Raw genomic sequence first — 17,803 nt, forward strand, 5'->3', positions numbered from 1 at the left:
ACTGTAGGGGCAGAGGGGAGTCGGGGCACCTGCAAGGGTGGAGCTGAGGCTGGGCACACAGCTGGGTTGGGGGCCTTTGGGTAGGGGCACACGCGGTAATTAGGGGCTGGAAAGTGGCGTGGGGCCTAAATAGGCTCACAGTGTCTTCATAGCTAGCCTCATATCACCATGCATTGGTTGAATCGCAAGTTATCCAAAATCTTGGGAAGGTTAACATCTCCCTTCTCAGCATGGCTCTGTCTTTAATCTCGAATTCTGACCAACACCATTGTTTCAACTTGCAGCCACGTTCTGAATATTGGCCATTGGCTTTCATGCCAAGGCTGACCAAGTGCAGAGGCTGCTGGGCACGGAAGATCTCTAAGTAAAGGTGACTGGCAATTGCTAGCTTCTCGCTGGAGGCTAGGGCAAATGCCACAGACATCTCTGTGTACCCCGCAACTGTGAGTATGAACCTTACTATAATTGGGACACAAATCGATTTTTTAAAAAATAGGCTTCACCCCCAGCACGGAGCCCAACTCAGGGCTTGAAGTCACGACGCTGAGATCAAGGCCTGTGCTGAGATCAAGAGTTGGAGCTTAACTGAGCCACCCAGGTGCCCCATGACACAAATTGATTTTTATTAACATTCTTGGGGCTTAGACTGTGTCATACACTATTCTATGCTCTTTACAAATATTAACTCCTCTAGTACTCATAACAAAAAATATTATTATGTCTGATAAATTGATGGATAAACTGAAGCCACAGAGAGGCTAAGTGACTTGGTCAAGGTCACATAGCCACTGCATGACAGAGCTGAAATGCAAACTCAGACAATTTGATGCCAATGTATATGTGCGTAACACTGGTGTCTTTCGATGTTCGTAAAATTTAATTGATCATGTCATATGATGAGATACAGATAATAAATGCCATTGGAATTCCAAAATGGGAGAGCTTAGTTGGGCTGATGAAGTTCAGGCAGAGAGTAATTGCTCTGGAAAATAAAGGTTGGCAGTTATTATAAAGGTGGAGAGGCTAATGAATGCCACTCTAGGAGCAGATTCAGCATTCCAGAAGCTGGGAGGGGGCAGCTAACCAGAGTAAGCTAACTGGAATCACAAACTGCTCCTAGGAGGAAGTTCCATAAAGTATGGCAATAAAACCACTGTATCTTTGTATTCTCTTTCCTGGTAGGCTTCTGGACAGAATTACAGAGACTCACTGCCTCCACATTCTTCCCAGTCACTTCTGAACCAGCTGTCATCTGGATCACCTCCCATCCTGCCATGACTCATGTACTGTCAAATGCATGGGGGCCTGGCATGGTGGGGAACCGCCTGGCATAGACCCCCTCCCCCCAAAAAAGTTTTCTCAGGCTCCTTTGTAATTTTTCTCTCTTGGGCCTCCATCCCCAATTCTTAGGCAACCACTGATCTGCTCTCTGTCACTACAGATTAGTTTGCATTTTCTAGAGTTTTCTATAAATGAAAGCATACACTATGTACTTTTGTTTGTTTCTTTCTTTCATTCAGCATAATTTTAAGATTTATCCATGTTCTGTGGGTGTATCTATTGTTCATCCCACCACCACTCCCAATAGTAGTTCTTTGTATGCCTGTACACAATTTGTTTTTCCATTTATCTGTTGTTGGACATTTGGGTTGTTTCCAGGGTTGGGCTAAGATCTACCTGATGGTGAGCTCATTAGGTTACTGTGGCTGTTTCCCCAGTTTCAGAGGCAGAGTTTGAACAGACATACTCAGCAACTGGCAGAATTTCCACAGTGGTTCCCTGACCCATGGTTTAAAGCTATTCTAGTATGAAAGACCAAGTGGAAACCTCTAGAACTTTCTCAACCTTAGAAAATAGTAAACCAAATGCAATGCCACAGTCCTGGGGGAATTGCAGGGACCACTGCCACCCTCAGTGTCTTGAAAGATGCAGCGTGGTGCTTCTCACCAGATGTCCATTTACCTCACCTTATTTGGCCTGTGTAGAGGACAAATGGAAGTTGAAGAATTACAGCAGATTTGTCATAAATCTAATTAGACGGAGGCTCTAGTTGCAGCTGCTCTTCCAGCAATGCTATCATTGGTGGAGTAAATCAGCATAATCTCTGGCACCGTATATGCAGCTATTGATCTGGCTAATGCTTTTACTTTATACCTATTAGTTAAAGGCCATCAAAAGCAGTTTTTATTCAGTTGGCAAGACTAGCAATACATTCATAGTTTCTCCCCAGGACTCTCTAGCTTCACATCAAAATCTAGTCCACAAGGATTTTGATTACTCCTGCATTTCAAAGTCATCATGCTGATATTGTAGCTTTCATAATATCCTGCTGATTCTACCTCGTAAGCGGGAAATTCCAAACACAGTTGACTCTTGAGCAACTTGGGTGTTTGAGGCACCTATACCCCGTGCAGTGAAAAACCTGCATACGACTTTTGATTCCCCAGAAACTTAACTATAAATAACAGAAGACTTGAAGGTGACCAGAAGCCTTACCAATAACATACAATCAATTAACACATATTCTGTATGTTATATGTATTACGTGCTATTCTTACAATAAAGTAAGCTAAAAAAGGAAAAATGTTATTAAGATAATCGTAAGAAAGAGAAAATATACTTACAGTACTACATATCAAAAATCTGCATATAGGTGAACCCATGCATTTTGAACCTGTGTTGTTCAAGGGTCAACTATGCTACAGTCACTTTGGGAAGACAGTTGAAAGCTACAGGGAGGAAAATAAATCTCAAAATTAAAAATTGCAGGAGACTGCCATTCAGTGAAGATTTTAGTTGTCCAGTAGGTGAGGGAATCTAGAGATGTCAGCTCTAGGGTGAAGAAAAAGTTGATGAATCTTGATATTTTCTTGTTAAGAGACACAATGCCTAGTGGGCCTCTTTGGATTTTGAAGACAACATACACCTCATTTGAGCACGTATGTTACTCTGACCCAATTACTATAGAACTCAAAAAGACTGCAGTTTTGAGTAGGAGTGAGAGCAGAAGATTCTAAATCAGGTCAACAGCTATGCAAGCTACTTTTACCCATGGGCCACAATGATTCAAAAGATTTGATGGTGCTTGAAGTGTTTGTTGTAGGTAAGAATAGCATATGTAACCTTTGACAGAACTTATAAGGGAATCACAGCATAGTTCTTTAAGGGGAGAAAAAGAAACCCATGTCATTCTTTGTTTTTGAGAAGTAGCTTCTGGTTTGCTTCTGGACTATAGTAGAGACTGATCTCTTGATCCTGAGCCATGAAGCTACCTAAGTTGTCCATCATGAACTGGGAGTTGTCTGACTCAGCAAGCCCTAAGGTTAGGCATGTATAAAAGCACTCTATCATCAAATAGAGAGATATGTCTAAGATCTACGTCTAAGACCTAAGATTCTTCTGTATTTAGGGTTGCCAGTAAGATACATGTTGCACAGTTAAATTTGAATTTCAGATAAATAATTGTAGGTATAAGGATGCCCCATACAATATTTGGAACATAGATCTACTAAAAATTTTTTCAAGCCAAAAAACATTAAAGTTGAGACAAAGGACACTTTATAATGTAAGACAGGTCGCATTCTACAATGACAATATAGCAATTATAAATATCTATGAGCCAAACTACACAGCACTCTCCTATATAAAATACAAACTTCAGGAAATGCACAAAGAGATCAAACACACTAATAATAGGAAAATTTAACACACCACTCTATTCAAGACAGCTTGAGTATACACACACGTAAGCATGTAAAAGGCTCCCCAAAATATAATAAAAAGGTATGTGTGTGTACACACACACACGTGTTTGTATATGTATATATGTACATATGTGTGTGTGTGTGTATATACATACATATGCGTATGTATACACACACACATATACTACTTAAGCATATACATATTCTTCGCAAAAATTAATTGTATACCAGGAGATAAAGAAGCTATCTCAGTAGCTTCAATAAACTAGAAATACACATGCAACACTATTAGGTCCCAATGCAATAAAATCAGAAATTAAAAATGAAACAACTTTTTAAAAAAGGCTTTCCACATGGAAATGAAGCGATCTCTATTTTAAAATTATTTTTAATGTTTACTTATTTTGAGAGAGAGTGATAGAGTGAATGAGGGAGGGGCAGAGAGAGAGAAAGACTGAGAATCCCAAGCAGGCTCTGCACTGTCAGCACAGAGCCTGATGCAAGGCTTGAACTCACAAACTTGGAGATCATCGTCTGAGCCAAAGTCAAGAGTCAGACGCTCGACCAACTGAGCCACCCAGGTGCCCCTGGTTTTTTTAATTTTTAATTTTATTTATTATTTATTTTTTGAGAGTGTACTTTCTCTCTCTCTCTCTCTCTCTCTCTCCACCCCCCCCCACACACACACACNGGAATGGTATATTAGGTAAAGTATCTAATGTGATATAAGATGTTAATGTGAATTTATGTAGTTGATAATTATTCCAAAGTGATGTAAGAGAACATGTCCATTCTTAGTAAAAACAAGCTGATGTTATTTAGAGGTCACATGTCACAATTCATGTAATGACCAAATAGTTCAGGGGGGAAAATTTATAGAACGACAGAGAGCAAATGATAAAGCAAAGGGATAAAATGTTAGCAGCTTCTGAAACCATCCATCAGATCATATCCCTCCCTGGGTAAAGTCTTCAGGAGCTTTCTACTGCAAACATAGGAAAATCCAAATTTCTTATCAGGACCTACCAAGCCGGCAAGACTGAGCTCCTGATGGCCTCTACAACATTATCCCATGACCCGCATCCTACAGCCCATGTGCTGGTTCATGGAGCCCTCACATTCTCAAATACATTCCGCTTTTTCCTGCCGCTGGGATTTTACACATCCTTGGTAGTATTTACACATTGCCTGATAGTATCTCCTTTTCCCTCTCATATCCAACTTCTCTTCGTTCTGTCAGTTTCAGCTTATGTGCCTCCTCGATCTCTATTTAAGGTAGCCCCACCCTCTTTTTCTCTCAGCTTTTTTCAGCTATATTGTAATTATTTTATTTGTCTACTTGACTCTTTTTTTTTTTTTTTAAATCTCTAGCTGCACTTCCTCTCCAGGGTAGGGATGTTGTCTGTCTTACACACCATTATTCTATATCATGCACCAGCACAAAGTGGGCAACCAGAAAGAAAATCTGGTTAAAAGAGAATATCTGGTTATAAGAAAATCTGGCTAAAGAAAATCTTAGAGTAAAAATCACCCGCAACAAAATTTGGAGACAGCAAAACGCTTGTGTGGGTATCAGATGTGGGAGGCGGGAGCAGCGGTGAATGGGTGGATTTTTAGGGCAGTGGAACTATTCTGTATGATGATAAATAAAGGATATTTGTCATATATTTGCCCAAACCCTTGGAATATACACTACCAAGAGTGAACCCTATTGTAAACTATGGACTTTGGGTGATGATTATGTATTAGTGCAGGTTCATAATTGCAACAAATGTACCACTCTCGTGGGAGACACTGATAGTGGGGAGGCTGTGCGTGTGGGGTCAGGGGGTGTACGAGAATTCTCTGTACTTTCTGTTCAACTTTGCTGTGTTTAAAAAACTGCTCTTAAAAAATGAGCTTAAAAATGAAGAAAAAGGAATGCCCTGAGAGACTACAGCTTACCACTAGATGCCACTATTTCCCTTCTAAGTGTCAATGTGGGGCACATTTACCTTAACTGCTGGTGCTGAAGAAATTTGCTGGGGTTCTGTAATTGCCCCAGTTCTTCAGTCTACAGTGTCTCGCAAGATTGTCCCAGCCCAGACCCAGTTTTGTACTTTCAAGGGATGTTATCAAATGTAGAGTTTGTTGTTATTCAGGTATATTGAGGCCAACAGATCAAAAGACCACTACCACTGAAAGGATAATTTGATATTCATAGTTCCCAAGGGAAGAGGCATGCCACACCAGGCAGAGCCATGGGGGGGGGGCGGGGAGGAAAAAGAAGGGAAGGGGGTGTAGGTCAGGAAGTGGAGGGAGAGAGAGGAAAATGTGGGAGAGAATTGCGGTTTCTGCAGGAAGTCATGGGTGAATCAGGGGAAGCAGGCTTAGGATACTTTTGGGGGGCTCTGGGGCATAGGGGCTGTCCCTATTTGTCTGGCACTTGGCCAGGGGTGATTAGAGCAGATGGATGGATGGTGACCTAGAATGTGAGCCTCTGATAAAGGAGGTGGTTGGGAAGGGGCTCTGGATTGGTTAGCTTGTATGTGAAAGTCACACTTGCAGCCTGGTTCTATGTTCTCTCTAGGAACTGGCTAGCCCTACTGGGGCTCAGCAAAGCTCAAAGATGTCAAAACATCAGAAACACATGATTGATACAGTGGAGTATGGTGACAGGAAGTTATGTTCTCAAAGTCACAAAGAGGTCAGAAGCAAAGCCAGGAAAGGTCTTTTCTTGTGGTTACAACAACCGGATCATTCCAAGGAAGTTTTGATTTCTGAAAAATAAATCTCCCACCCAGATTCCGTAGAAGAATACATAATTGCTTCTATAAACCAAACTGGCCAGAACATTACAATAACCACTGGTTGTTGCATCAATTTTCTGAACTGGAAAAAAGAGACCTTTGGCCTTTAAATCATTCCTCTTTACTTGCATCTGATCTTAGAGGGACTTTTAAAGAGAAGACTCAGATGATACAGGTAGGAGAAGGGCCCCACAGCCATTATTCATTCACATGTGCAGACGGAGAGAGCATGGGCGAGGGAAGAATTGGTCACCCACAGACCCAGACTAGAACCCCAGGGGCACCCCAGGGTTACTCCAGAGCCTGGGCAATTCTGGGCAGGTGGCAACATGAGGTCTGGCTTGGAAGAATTGAATTATGTCTGTGCAATCTGCAGTGAGGCATCACTGTGGCGGAGGCATCCCCTGAGCCAGCAATAATCCCCTCTTCTAATCTGGCTTCATTAAGTGGACACCAGGGTCAGATCACAGGAGAGAGGTCATTTATGGGATAGAATCATTTAACCAGGTGATTACAATAGAAGCATTTGATTTTCTTCAAAGGAAGGGGACTATGCCGCTAAGAAATAGCACTCAGGTAGTTGAATAAAGCTGAAACACCATTAAACAACTGGCTTCTGCTACTTTCCTCTCCCATCTACAGTTTTCTGCCAAGTCTAACCCCAAACTGGGGTGGCGGGAAGACATGTGCCGCATAGTTCCTGACACGGCTTCAGACATTAGAATGAGACCATGCAGTAGAGACGGTGAGCTTGTTACCTTCATAACGTTGAAAGCGACCATTTGGGGGAATCCAAGGAGGAAATGCTCACCTGGGGCTGAGAATAAGAATTTCAACGGGACAGGTGTCAGCCAGACGGTTTTTCTTCTTCATCTTTTAAAGTTAACTGCTGCACGGGGCTAATCAGCGCAGTACAATCCTCTTAGGGCCACGCCGGTCAGCATGCGGGTTTAATCCAAGGCCTCCCCTCTCCCCGCCCATCTATAATAACTCCGGACAGCAGGAAGAATCTGCCTCCAGATGTCCGTGTGGCGCGGAAGTGGCTAGCACAGGACGCAGAGCAGCGAGGCCCAGGAGGCTGACAATTCACCAGCCTTACAGGTGCCGAGATGGGTGACCGAGAGGCGAGGCCGTGGTTCTATTGCTGCGAGTCAACAGCACGGAGAGAAAAGGAGGAGAGGACCAAGCAACTCTCGGAAATGTGGCTGAGTTACAAGGAGAAGATATTGAAGGAGTTCAATGTGAGCCAGGTGCTCCCACGTTTGGTGTATGACGGTGTGTTCTCCCTGGAGGAGTACAGAGAGGTTCTCTCCTGGGCTTGCAACGGGCAGAAAGTGGAGTCTTTTTTTCTGAAGCTTTGCTCCAAAGGTCCAAAGGCTTTCTGTGCTTTCTGCTCTCATCTGGAGGAATTCTGTCCTTACCTGCTCACCTGCTTTTTCCTTTATTACCAAGGTAAGAACACAACTTGCTCTGGAGAGTAGTGAGCTTAATAAGAGTCTCAGCAAAATCTCTGGCACCCCACCCCCACTATGTAATAGTGAGCTTAGACACAGCATTGGATTTTAAAAATCCAGTGCTGGGGCACCTGGGTGGCTCAGTCGGTCAAGCATCTGACTGGGGCTCAGGTCATGTTCTAGCAGTTCCTGGGTTCGAGCCCTGCGTCGGGCTCTGTGCAGACAGCTCAGAGCCTGGAGCCTGCTTTGGATTTTGTTTCCCTCTCTCTCTGTCCTTCCCCCACTTATGCTCTGTCTCTCTCTCTCTCAGAAAATGAATACACATTAAAATAAATTTTTTTTTAAATCCAGTGCTTCTAAAGTCTCGTGATACAAAAACAAATGTCTGTGATGCCAAATAAAACCTGATGATCTCAGTTGACTAATAGAAAGATTTGCACCTTTCTTATTTTAGTGTGGGCTTTGAAGTGCAAGGCATAAAATACTAATAAGTTAAGGAAGGTGGACTGAACTTTCATTTCACAGGTAAAGCACAGGAATGATCATGGTTCCTCCAAATATTGTCTTATGACCCAGCAATTCTAATCCTAGGTATAAACTCGAGAGAAATGAAAAAATATATCCAAACAAAAAGCTGTGTTAGAATGTTTATAACAGCATTATTTAAAGTAGCTCAAAAGTGGAAGCAACGCAAATATCCATCAACCAATGAATGGATAAACAGAATGTGGTATATCCCTAAATAGAATATTACTCTGTCCTAAAAAGGAAGAAAGACCTGACCCATACTGCAACATGGATGAAACTTGAAAACCTTAAGATGAAGAAATCAGTCACAAAAGGCCACCCACTGCATGATTCCTTCCATTGAAATGCCCGGAATAGATAAATCCATAGAGATAGGAAGCAATGAGTGGTTGCCGAGGATTACTGCCAAGAGAGGGTTTGGGTCGGGCCATAGGAAAAAGAATGAAAAGGAGGGGAAGGTGAGCAGTGTGAGCTGGACAAAGGAGGAGGGTTTGGTGGACATGAGGGGGCAGATGTTCTGGGGGCAGTGATAGGGGCCGTGGGGACAGAGGCAAAAGAAAGAGATCCCTGTTTGTGAGGTTGTGTCCTGTGTGCGTGGGTGCTCACCCAAGTCTTTGAGCATTGCACGGAATGATTTGAGCTGCTTTGAGCTGTTTGGTTATTGGTCTCTGTTTGCCTGTAACACTTCCTTGAGACTGAACCATCATGGTCCCAACTTGACAGGTGTTACATGAATTTTAAGATTTGTCTTAATAGAAAAATTATCCTTGGTTATTAGGATAGCTGCTATGAGTTATAGTCTTTTTAAAAACAATATTTGTTTTTGAGATAGAGAGAGAAAGCAAGTGGCGGAAGGGCAGAAAGAGAGGGAGACAGAGAATCCCAAGCAGGCTCTGTGCTCTCAGGGCCTGAGCCCACAAACCGTGAGATCATAACCTGAGCTGAAATCGTGAGTCAGACAGACACTTAACCAACTGAGCCACGAGGTACCCCAATTATAGTCTTATTATAACCTCTCCCGTACCAGAGCCCCCATAATGTTCAGTAAAATGGCCCGTCCACTGACAAAGTCAAGTTGGTGAAACAATATTTATACATGGCCTCTTTTTTTTAGTATCTTATTTATTTACTTTTGAGAGAGGGAGAGAGAGCATGAGGTGGGGAGGGTCAGAGAAAGAGGGAGAGAGCGAATCATAAGCAGGCTCCATGTTGACAGCACAGAACCTGATGTGGGGCTCCATCTCATGAACTGTGAGATCATGCTCTGAACCAAATTTAAGAGTTGGACAGTTAACAGACTGAGCCACCCAGATGCCTCATAGCTTCTTATTTATACACTATGTTAGGCTGTCATGTAATATCTTCTTATAGCCTGTAATGTAATGTTTATCAGAGAAGCATTTGTTCACTCCATGCATTTATTAATTCAATACAACTTTATGTAGAGTACCATGATAAGTAAGACCACTGCAGCCCTTTTATTCAAATTCTTTATTTCTATTACATATGTATAACGCATTTAAAAAACACTTCGATAAATATTTTTTACTACGTAACTTAAAATTCTGGTAAATCGAAAATAGCCTGAATATCTATAGTAGTAATCATTTCACTTTTTAGGTAAGGGGCAACTACAGAGTGAGGTTCATTCATTGGTTTGCTACTTAATTTTGCTTGTGAATAAATAACCTTGGGCGCACCTGGGTGGCTCAGTTGATTAGGCACCCAACTTCGGCTCAGGTCATGATCTCATGGTTCGTCAGTTCAAGGCCTGCATTGAGCTTGCTGCTGTCAGTGTAGAACCTGCTTTGGATCCTCTGCCCCCCTCTCTCTGCCCCTCCCTTGCTCTCTCTCTCTCTCTCTGTCTCAAAAAAAATCAAAGAAAAAAGGAAACAACCTTGGCTGAGAAGGAAGAGGGAGAGGGAAGGAGATCAGGTGGTATTCACATGCCTCTTTAATATTTTAATTCTCTAACAAATTTGACAAAGTGGATGTGTCAAAATGTTAACACCTGTTAAATCCAGAGTTAGAAACATGAGTATCTATTATATTATTTTTATACTTCTCTGCATATTTGAAAATGTTCTAAGTAAAAGTAAAATAGAAATGTTTAATTTGAAAAAGAGACCATCTGATTGTGGTGGTGGATGCACAAATCTATACCAATGATAAAATGTTATGGAATATACAACAACCACACACACACACACAGGCACACACACAAAGATTAATGTATGTAAAAACTAGTATAGTCTGAATCTCCTCTGTAGTTTAGTATTGTGCCAATATCAATTTCCTGGTTTTGATTCTTGTACTAGAGTTATGCTATATGTTATCTTTGGGGGTAAACTGAGTGAAGGTACATGGGAATTTCCTGTACCACTTTTGCAACTTCTGTATGAGCCTAAATTAATTTTTAGGCTCATAAACTTAGTTTAGCCATAAAGTTTAGCCTAAAACTACCTAAAAATTAAGAGTTGTCGGGGTAACTGGCTAGCTCAGTCAGTGGAACATGTGACTCTTGATCTTGGAGTTGTGAGTTTGAGCCCCACGTTAGGAATAGAGATTACTTGAAAATAAAATCTTAATTAAAAAAATAAAAAATTGTAGGGGCACCTGGGTGGCTCAGTCAGTTAAGCGTCCGACTCTTGGTTTCAGCTCAGGTCATGATCTTGTGGTTTGTGAGTTTGAGCCCTGCTTAGGAATCCCTCACCCTCTTCTCTCTCTCTGCCTCTGCCCTGCTCATGTGCTCTGTCTCTGTCTCTCTCTCAAAATAAATACACTTAATAAAATTTTAAAAATGTAAAAATATGCGTACATATAGCAATAACATTATCAAAATATAGCTAGAGAGATTATTATTTTTTTTAATTCTAAACCATTTCAGGCCTTTTGTGACCTGAATGTCTGATCCATGGGCAGCATTTAGTGTTTTTGATAGACTTTTATGGAATGATTCCCTAGGTAATACTTCCAGACTATTATGTGAAGGCTCACTTCCCTCCAGTGTGGGGTGATCCATTTATGCTCCATGGGGCTCATCCTTTGTAGGTGCTCCAGAAAGGGGCTGCTTTATTATGACTTATAATGACACCTATCTTCAGAAAAAAAATCCATTTCCTCTGACTGTGTGGAGGTAGATTCAGCTTGTATAAATACCAAGGAGGCGCTATAGCTCTTACGATACAAAAAGGGCCAGTAGCCATCACTAGAAATATATACTATTAAACAAATGTATCCCAGATTGACCAAGCTGGAAAGGCTCCAAATTAGCAGTTATGCCTTGGATCACTCTGTGGAAGGCAAAATGATCTAATTAGAATAGAGGTAGAGGCAAGAAGTTACTGCATTTCACTCAATATTACCAGTTCATGGGGCCCAGGAGCACCATAGCATTTCAAGCTTTATGTCCACATTTTAATGTTGTTCGTGGACAACATAGGTTGTTACAACAGGTTACTTGTGCCGTCAGGGATGAGAGGAATGCCCAATATCCCTGATTACCAGGGAGAAGCCACCACAGCAAGGCAGGAGGCTCATTCCTCTGGCAGTTCCCATCCCTTAAGGTGGCCACTGCATTTCTCTTGTTCCCACCCCTGTCCCATCAGAAGGAGGCAAGACCTAGAGCTGAAAGGACAATTTAAGTGTGGCGCATACAAATGGACCTCAGGGAAAGCCATCCTTTCCCATAGCCTGTCTTTTGGGATTAGCTTTCCCACCGCAATGTGATTCAGTGTGACAGCACAGATCATGACGTTTCTGCACCTTGCAGGTTCAGGGCCTGGCACTGGGCACACATGGATGGGAGGATGGAGGACACCTTCCAGAAGCTCAGGGGGGAGAGGAACATGACAAAGGGGGTGTACATGAGGATGAGGGGCACCGCAGGGGTGGGCCCAGAGGTTAATGGGATGGGCTTGAATGCCAAAGGGATCCCTGGAAGGTTTTAATTGGGGATCCCATCAGGCCTTTGCTAGGGGACATTGCCCTTTGTAACTGTTGGGAGGTGGGGTGAAGAGGCTCACAGGGAACAAGGTCTCAGAAGTTTAGAATCAGGTGTATGGAGAAGGTGTTGTCCCAAACTAAGGCAGAGATCATGGTCAAGTCCTGGAGAGGAAGAAAATGAGCTTTACACATGAGTGTTAAAAGTCAGTAGAAACTCCCCATGACTCTGGTAACCAAGCCCAAAGAAACCAAATCCAAACCCAAACCCAAAACCAAAGTAGGGAAGTCTGTGAATGTCACTGGCCAGTAGTTTCAGAAGAAGCTACATTTGAAAAAGATTCTGCTTCCTCCTTTTCCTTCTATCCCTTTTTCCATGAAACCCATTTTTATATATTGCAAAAAAGGTGAGTGCTTACTGCCACCCCCATAACTGGAAAAATACTAACATGCACTTTTCAAAAATGGTCACTATTCCTAGCCAAAACAAGCTACTATTTATTTTTAACAACTTGTAACAAACCATCTTTTCAGTGAACTAATTGGGTGTTTGTTTAGAAAAATGTAAAATATCAACTTAATAATCATCCTTTTGTATACAATTTGGAATAGCTAAATCCTCAGCAACATATAACTTTAGGGAAGAAAAGAAAGGCAGCAACAAGTGGGTGAGCTTCTTGCCAGAACTGATAACAAGTGGGTGAGCTTCTTGCCAGAACTGATACCTCTTTATGTTATAATGCAGAACAAACCCATAGGATCTTACAAGATGCATCCACTGCAGAAGAAAAAGCAAGAGTTGGAACTCAGCCTGAACCTAGTGATGCCCTTGAGACAGAAGATCAAGAACAAAGTCTTCAATTATTTAACAAGTATGTTAACATTCTCAGTGCATTTGCAACCTTTAAGAAGTCCTATCTGTTTGCTTTTCATTTTCTTCCTCCCTTTCTCTTTCCACTGTGTCCTCTGGCCACTTACAGATTGTTTGACTGATGCCTATATTTTCTGGGATGGGCCCAGACCATTGTGTCATTTCTTGGTTTGTGCTGCAGCATAAAAAGAATGGTACTTGAGAAGCACCATTTTATTACACACAGTTAATGCTGTCAAGTGTGCACCTGACTGTTCTTACTTTTTGTTCTTTGTCAGAGCCCCAAACAAGCTGATACTGTTCATTTCTCAGTGTCCCAGATAATTATGCAATTCATTAGTAAAATTCTAAAATCTAAGGATTGTGCAGTTGTCCCCTAATATTCATGTTAATGCTTCTCTCCCCCAAGACACCTGAATGCTCAACTCATCATGGAATGCTCTGGAGTTGCTCAAATATGAGTTGTCTTCATCTCCTTTTCTGGCTCACAAATTCTGTATTTTATGGGCTAGAATAAAATTTGAACTGTGGTAAGCCTTTATGGCTATTTCTTGCGAGTACAGACTCTCTGACAGGAAGGACTTGAATAAACCAAGAACCCAAATCAACCATGGAAATGGCTCCTACTCCATTCAATGTCCTTCCCCCCTCCAAAGGCATGAAAAATGTAAACCATCAGTTTTCTTTGATCTTTTAATGGCTTGCTTATAAATATCTACGTTTTGGTAATTAGTAAGTATTGTAGAACAGTGCACAACCCAACATTTACTGTGTTTAGTTAGCATATATAATTGATTTTCCATTCATCAAGCTTATTAACACAAATATGTACTTGGGGCCCCATTATCACGGTCTATTCACTTAGAAGGTATGCATCTTGCTTTCTGTCCCTGTTCTTAGTATATGGGGAACCATGTAGTCTCAGGGCAAAGCTCAGAGGGCCCTTAGACTGACCTGGGTGGCTTTGGGTTCCCTGCAATAATGACTCCTCTTGGAGGCTTCTCCTGGCTCTCTCTGCCTGGGTCTGGGTTGGTGCTTCAGGGGTGAGCCCCATACCCCATGTGGAGAGCATGACCTCCTGCCAGCCCTGTCCAGGAGACTGAGGCCTGACCCCCATCAATCACAGCCCTTCCTAGTGCAGTATTCTGCATTAACAGATGCCTCTGGGGTTTGTTGAACAGATGTTCTTCCCCTTCTAGTTTTTGTTTTTAGTAAGGAGAAAGATAGATCTGTGCACATATATATGGAAAAAGAGAAAGTTATTTTAAAGAATTAACTCATGCAATAGTTTGAGCTGGCAAGTCAAAAATTCATAGGGCAAGCCCTGCTAGGGTGGAAATTCAAATATGAACTGATGTTGCAGTCTTGAATCTAAATTCCACGGAGCAGCAGACTGGAAACTGGCAGGTTTCTACGTTGCAGTCTTGAGGAGAATTCTTTCTGTTTGGGGAAACTTCAGTCTTTACTCTTGAGGACTTCAAGTGATTGAGTGCAGCCCACTCCATTTTGGAGTGTAATCTGCTTTACCCAGAGTCCACTGGTTTAGATGTTAATCTCATCCAAAAATATCTTCACAGAAACATCTAGACTGGTGTTTGACCAGAGAGCTGGGTACCATGGCCAGGCCAAGTTCACACGTACATGCAAGCATCACAAGTGTTGTGTAACCTTGGGCAAGCTGCTAACCTTTATCCCTGCATTTCTCTTGTGGTAAATGAGGATATTGAATAGTCGTTGTGGGGATTAAATGCACAAAAATGTATAAAACAGCCTCTCTTCACCTATCCCTCCTTGTCCATGCCCCAGAGTATTCTGTGCCTGGCCTAGAGTTGGTACTCAATGCCTGCCTAGTAGGTGGTGACAGCAGTCTGTACACTTGGCTCCTCTTTACAATTAAGACAACCATCTGGTCCCAGGCTATTAGCATTTCTCTGTGCAACTACTACATGCATATTGGACCTGCTGACTAAGTGCATCCCACCACTTTGCTCCCTCTGTTTCCCTGGGTCTGGCCACACACCAGTTCCAGGGGCACCTATGGTACATGTGCTACATTAATAAGTACAGCAGATCATCCTAAGTTTTGAATTTCTGTCTTGTGTTCAAACATAGTATCTAGATTAATATTTCTTGACCCCTCCTACATTTCCCCACGTCCTATCCTTCTTTCCTCTCTCTCTTTCCTTTTATAGCTCCCATCCAGGGATAATGTAAGGATGAAAAGAAGAGACCTCATCATAACTCTGTTAGGTCCCAGGAGAGTGGAAGGTCTGGGCTCCAAAGTAGCCACCTGCTGTAGCTATCTTTATTTGAGCTTCTAAGGCATTCGGTTTCCTGATTCTTGGGGAGAGTCAATATTTTCTCTTTTCCCTCCATTCCCAAGGTCCACGTCTGCCACCAACCTTTCCCTCAGATTTTGCACATGTGGTAAGACACACACTGAAATGGCCTAAAAGTAGAGACCCATCTCCACTTGCCTCCTGGCCCCCAGCCTCAGGCTTTTCTGAATTTAAGACTGAGCTAATGATATACCTTCACTTCCATTTCCCAAGGAAAACTTGTAGCCAACCCCACACATGTCCCTAGGTTGGTCGTTCTCTCCAGGGCAATGACCCACACTCTCACCATCTTCCCTGCCCATGCTTCCTTCATAACTCATGCTTCTCTCTGACTTCACTGTCCTTTTATAGACTAAAATCCTAAAAAGACTGCCTAAACTCTGCTGGAGAATATGTGGAGAACCTTCCATGCTGGGACCTTCTATCCATGTTGGTTTATCCTTATGTTACCACTCCCTCTTAACTCACAGTTTATTGCTGACGGTTTCTGTATATTTTCCTTTACACTCACAACTACATCTTCCCCTGCTCATGTTCTCTCTATCTCTCTCAAAATAAATAAATAAACTTTTTAAAAAATGTTACAAAAAAAAAGAGTTAAAACTGCCTTATGTATTGGATAAATTCTAGGACAATAGCTAAGTCTGTTAGGTTAACCTATGTGCTACATGATATAAACCCTATTTTGTTCACAAAAACAACCTGTAACATGTAGATTGTTCTGCATCAGTGAAACATTAGCTTAAAATTATAATTAACCATCTCATACTCATGTTGAAATGCAGGCCTATAGAAAATGCATCTCAGTAAGTTATTTTATCACATCAGGAACAACAGTATGGTATTATTAAGTACTTATATGGTCAGCTCTTAAACCTGCCACTTGAGGAGAATAGTAACATAGATAATGCCAAAAGTAATTTACATTTAGGATCCCTGAGTTCATGAATGAGTTAGGGGTGCACCATGGGGACCAGGAGACGAGAGAAGTTTCTTTCCTGAATGGGTTCTGCCACATTCACATCAAAACCCTCTTTGATTCCACCAGCTGTTAGAAGATATTTCAACTGCACAATGTTTGCTGTGTGGTTGTCATTGTGGAAGACCTGGTCTGTGCCTCATAGGATCACATGCTTTCTCCTTATCAATGGAAGATAAGGTGGAGTGGAATATGACCTCTCCCACATACAGGCTGAAATGAAGGCTCTCAAAGTGGATCATTCCCACTCAGCCCTGAGACCTGATTTCAGAAAAATTATGGTGCATGCTTTGTAATTTTTATCTCTCCATTCCAGGAAGGGCTGGAAAGGGGAAAGAACTGTGATGAAGGAGACATTTGCTTTTCCTCATTTTTCTGTTCATTCAGCTGTCCATAAAAGAACATTACTTGCTCACAGAAGCATAAATAGAAGAAAAATAAAACAATGGAGCAGGAAAGTCATAATTTATTTTAAGCTTCATCTGGGGATAACCTCAACTTTTAGGAGCAGAGGATAAATCAGAGAAGCTTCTGCCCCTACCCACACAGAGTGTTGTGAATTCACCAAGGCAACCGTATCCAGGACCTATGGATCCACCAATGAGAAGCCAGCAGCAGTACTCCTGAGGACAGGCAGGTGGCAGCTGGGAATATAGGCATCAGGCTGCATGAAGACAAGGCTATAGGATGAAGGGGGAAGCCAATACTGTGTTTCAATTTACACACATTCAATGCATTGGCAAAGTAACGATGTTGGACAAACATAGAGAATGCTGGTTATTTTTTAATACCTAAAATTTTTTACTCATGAAGAATGACCCTCCCTCAGTTGTCTGTTCATAATTTTAAATGGTCTGGATGCTTCCATGGGCATGGAGGACTTTCTCATCACACCTACAATCCTCAGGGTTCACAAGTAGTTTCCACATATTAAATCAACTCTGAGGCACCACAAAGTGTGATGATCCCCCTAAATCACAGATATAGAAACTGAGGCACAGTCATGAAGTGACTTGCTCCAGGTCTTGGGTTCTCTGCCCTTTCCAGAGCCCTGCTGCCTCCAAGGATCTGGTGTTCCTCATTCACAGGGAATGTGCTAGATGCAGACCTGAGGAGGTGGCCAGCCTGGTTTTTAACAGCGTTGGATGGAAAGAAATGTAGGTCTTCTGCCTGCCCTTTCCCACCAAGCCTTTGCTG

The 17,803-nt window shown here is 42.2% G+C and overlaps 1 protein-coding gene and 1 long non-coding RNA gene across 2 annotated transcripts in view; both read left to right on the forward strand.

The window, feature by feature from the left end:
* Positions 1 to 294: 294 nt before the first annotated feature.
* Positions 295 to 1,488, forward strand: LOC144230188 (uncharacterized). The gene is made up of 2 exons (XR_013334719.1): positions 295 to 443; positions 1,183 to 1,488. It is a non-coding gene; the product is annotated as an uncharacterized LOC144230188 (long non-coding RNA).
* A 6,114-nt stretch (positions 1,489 to 7,602) lies between these two features.
* The window catches only part of TJP1 (tight junction protein 1), a 341,704-nt gene continuing 331,503 nt past the window's right edge, over positions 7,603 to 17,803 (forward strand). The window contains exons 1-2 of the mRNA XM_077762419.1: positions 7,603 to 7,945; positions 13,163 to 13,289. Of these exons, the coding sequence (XP_077618545.1) occupies positions 7,603 to 7,945; positions 13,163 to 13,289 (470 nt within the window). The remainder of the gene's footprint in view (positions 7,946 to 13,162; positions 13,290 to 17,803) is intronic.

Source organism: Crocuta crocuta, unplaced genomic scaffold (genome assembly GCF_008692635.1).
Source record: "Crocuta crocuta isolate KB4526 unplaced genomic scaffold, BGI_CrCroc_1.0 scaffold93, whole genome shotgun sequence".
NCBI lineage: Eukaryota > Metazoa > Chordata > Mammalia > Carnivora > Hyaenidae > Crocuta > Crocuta crocuta.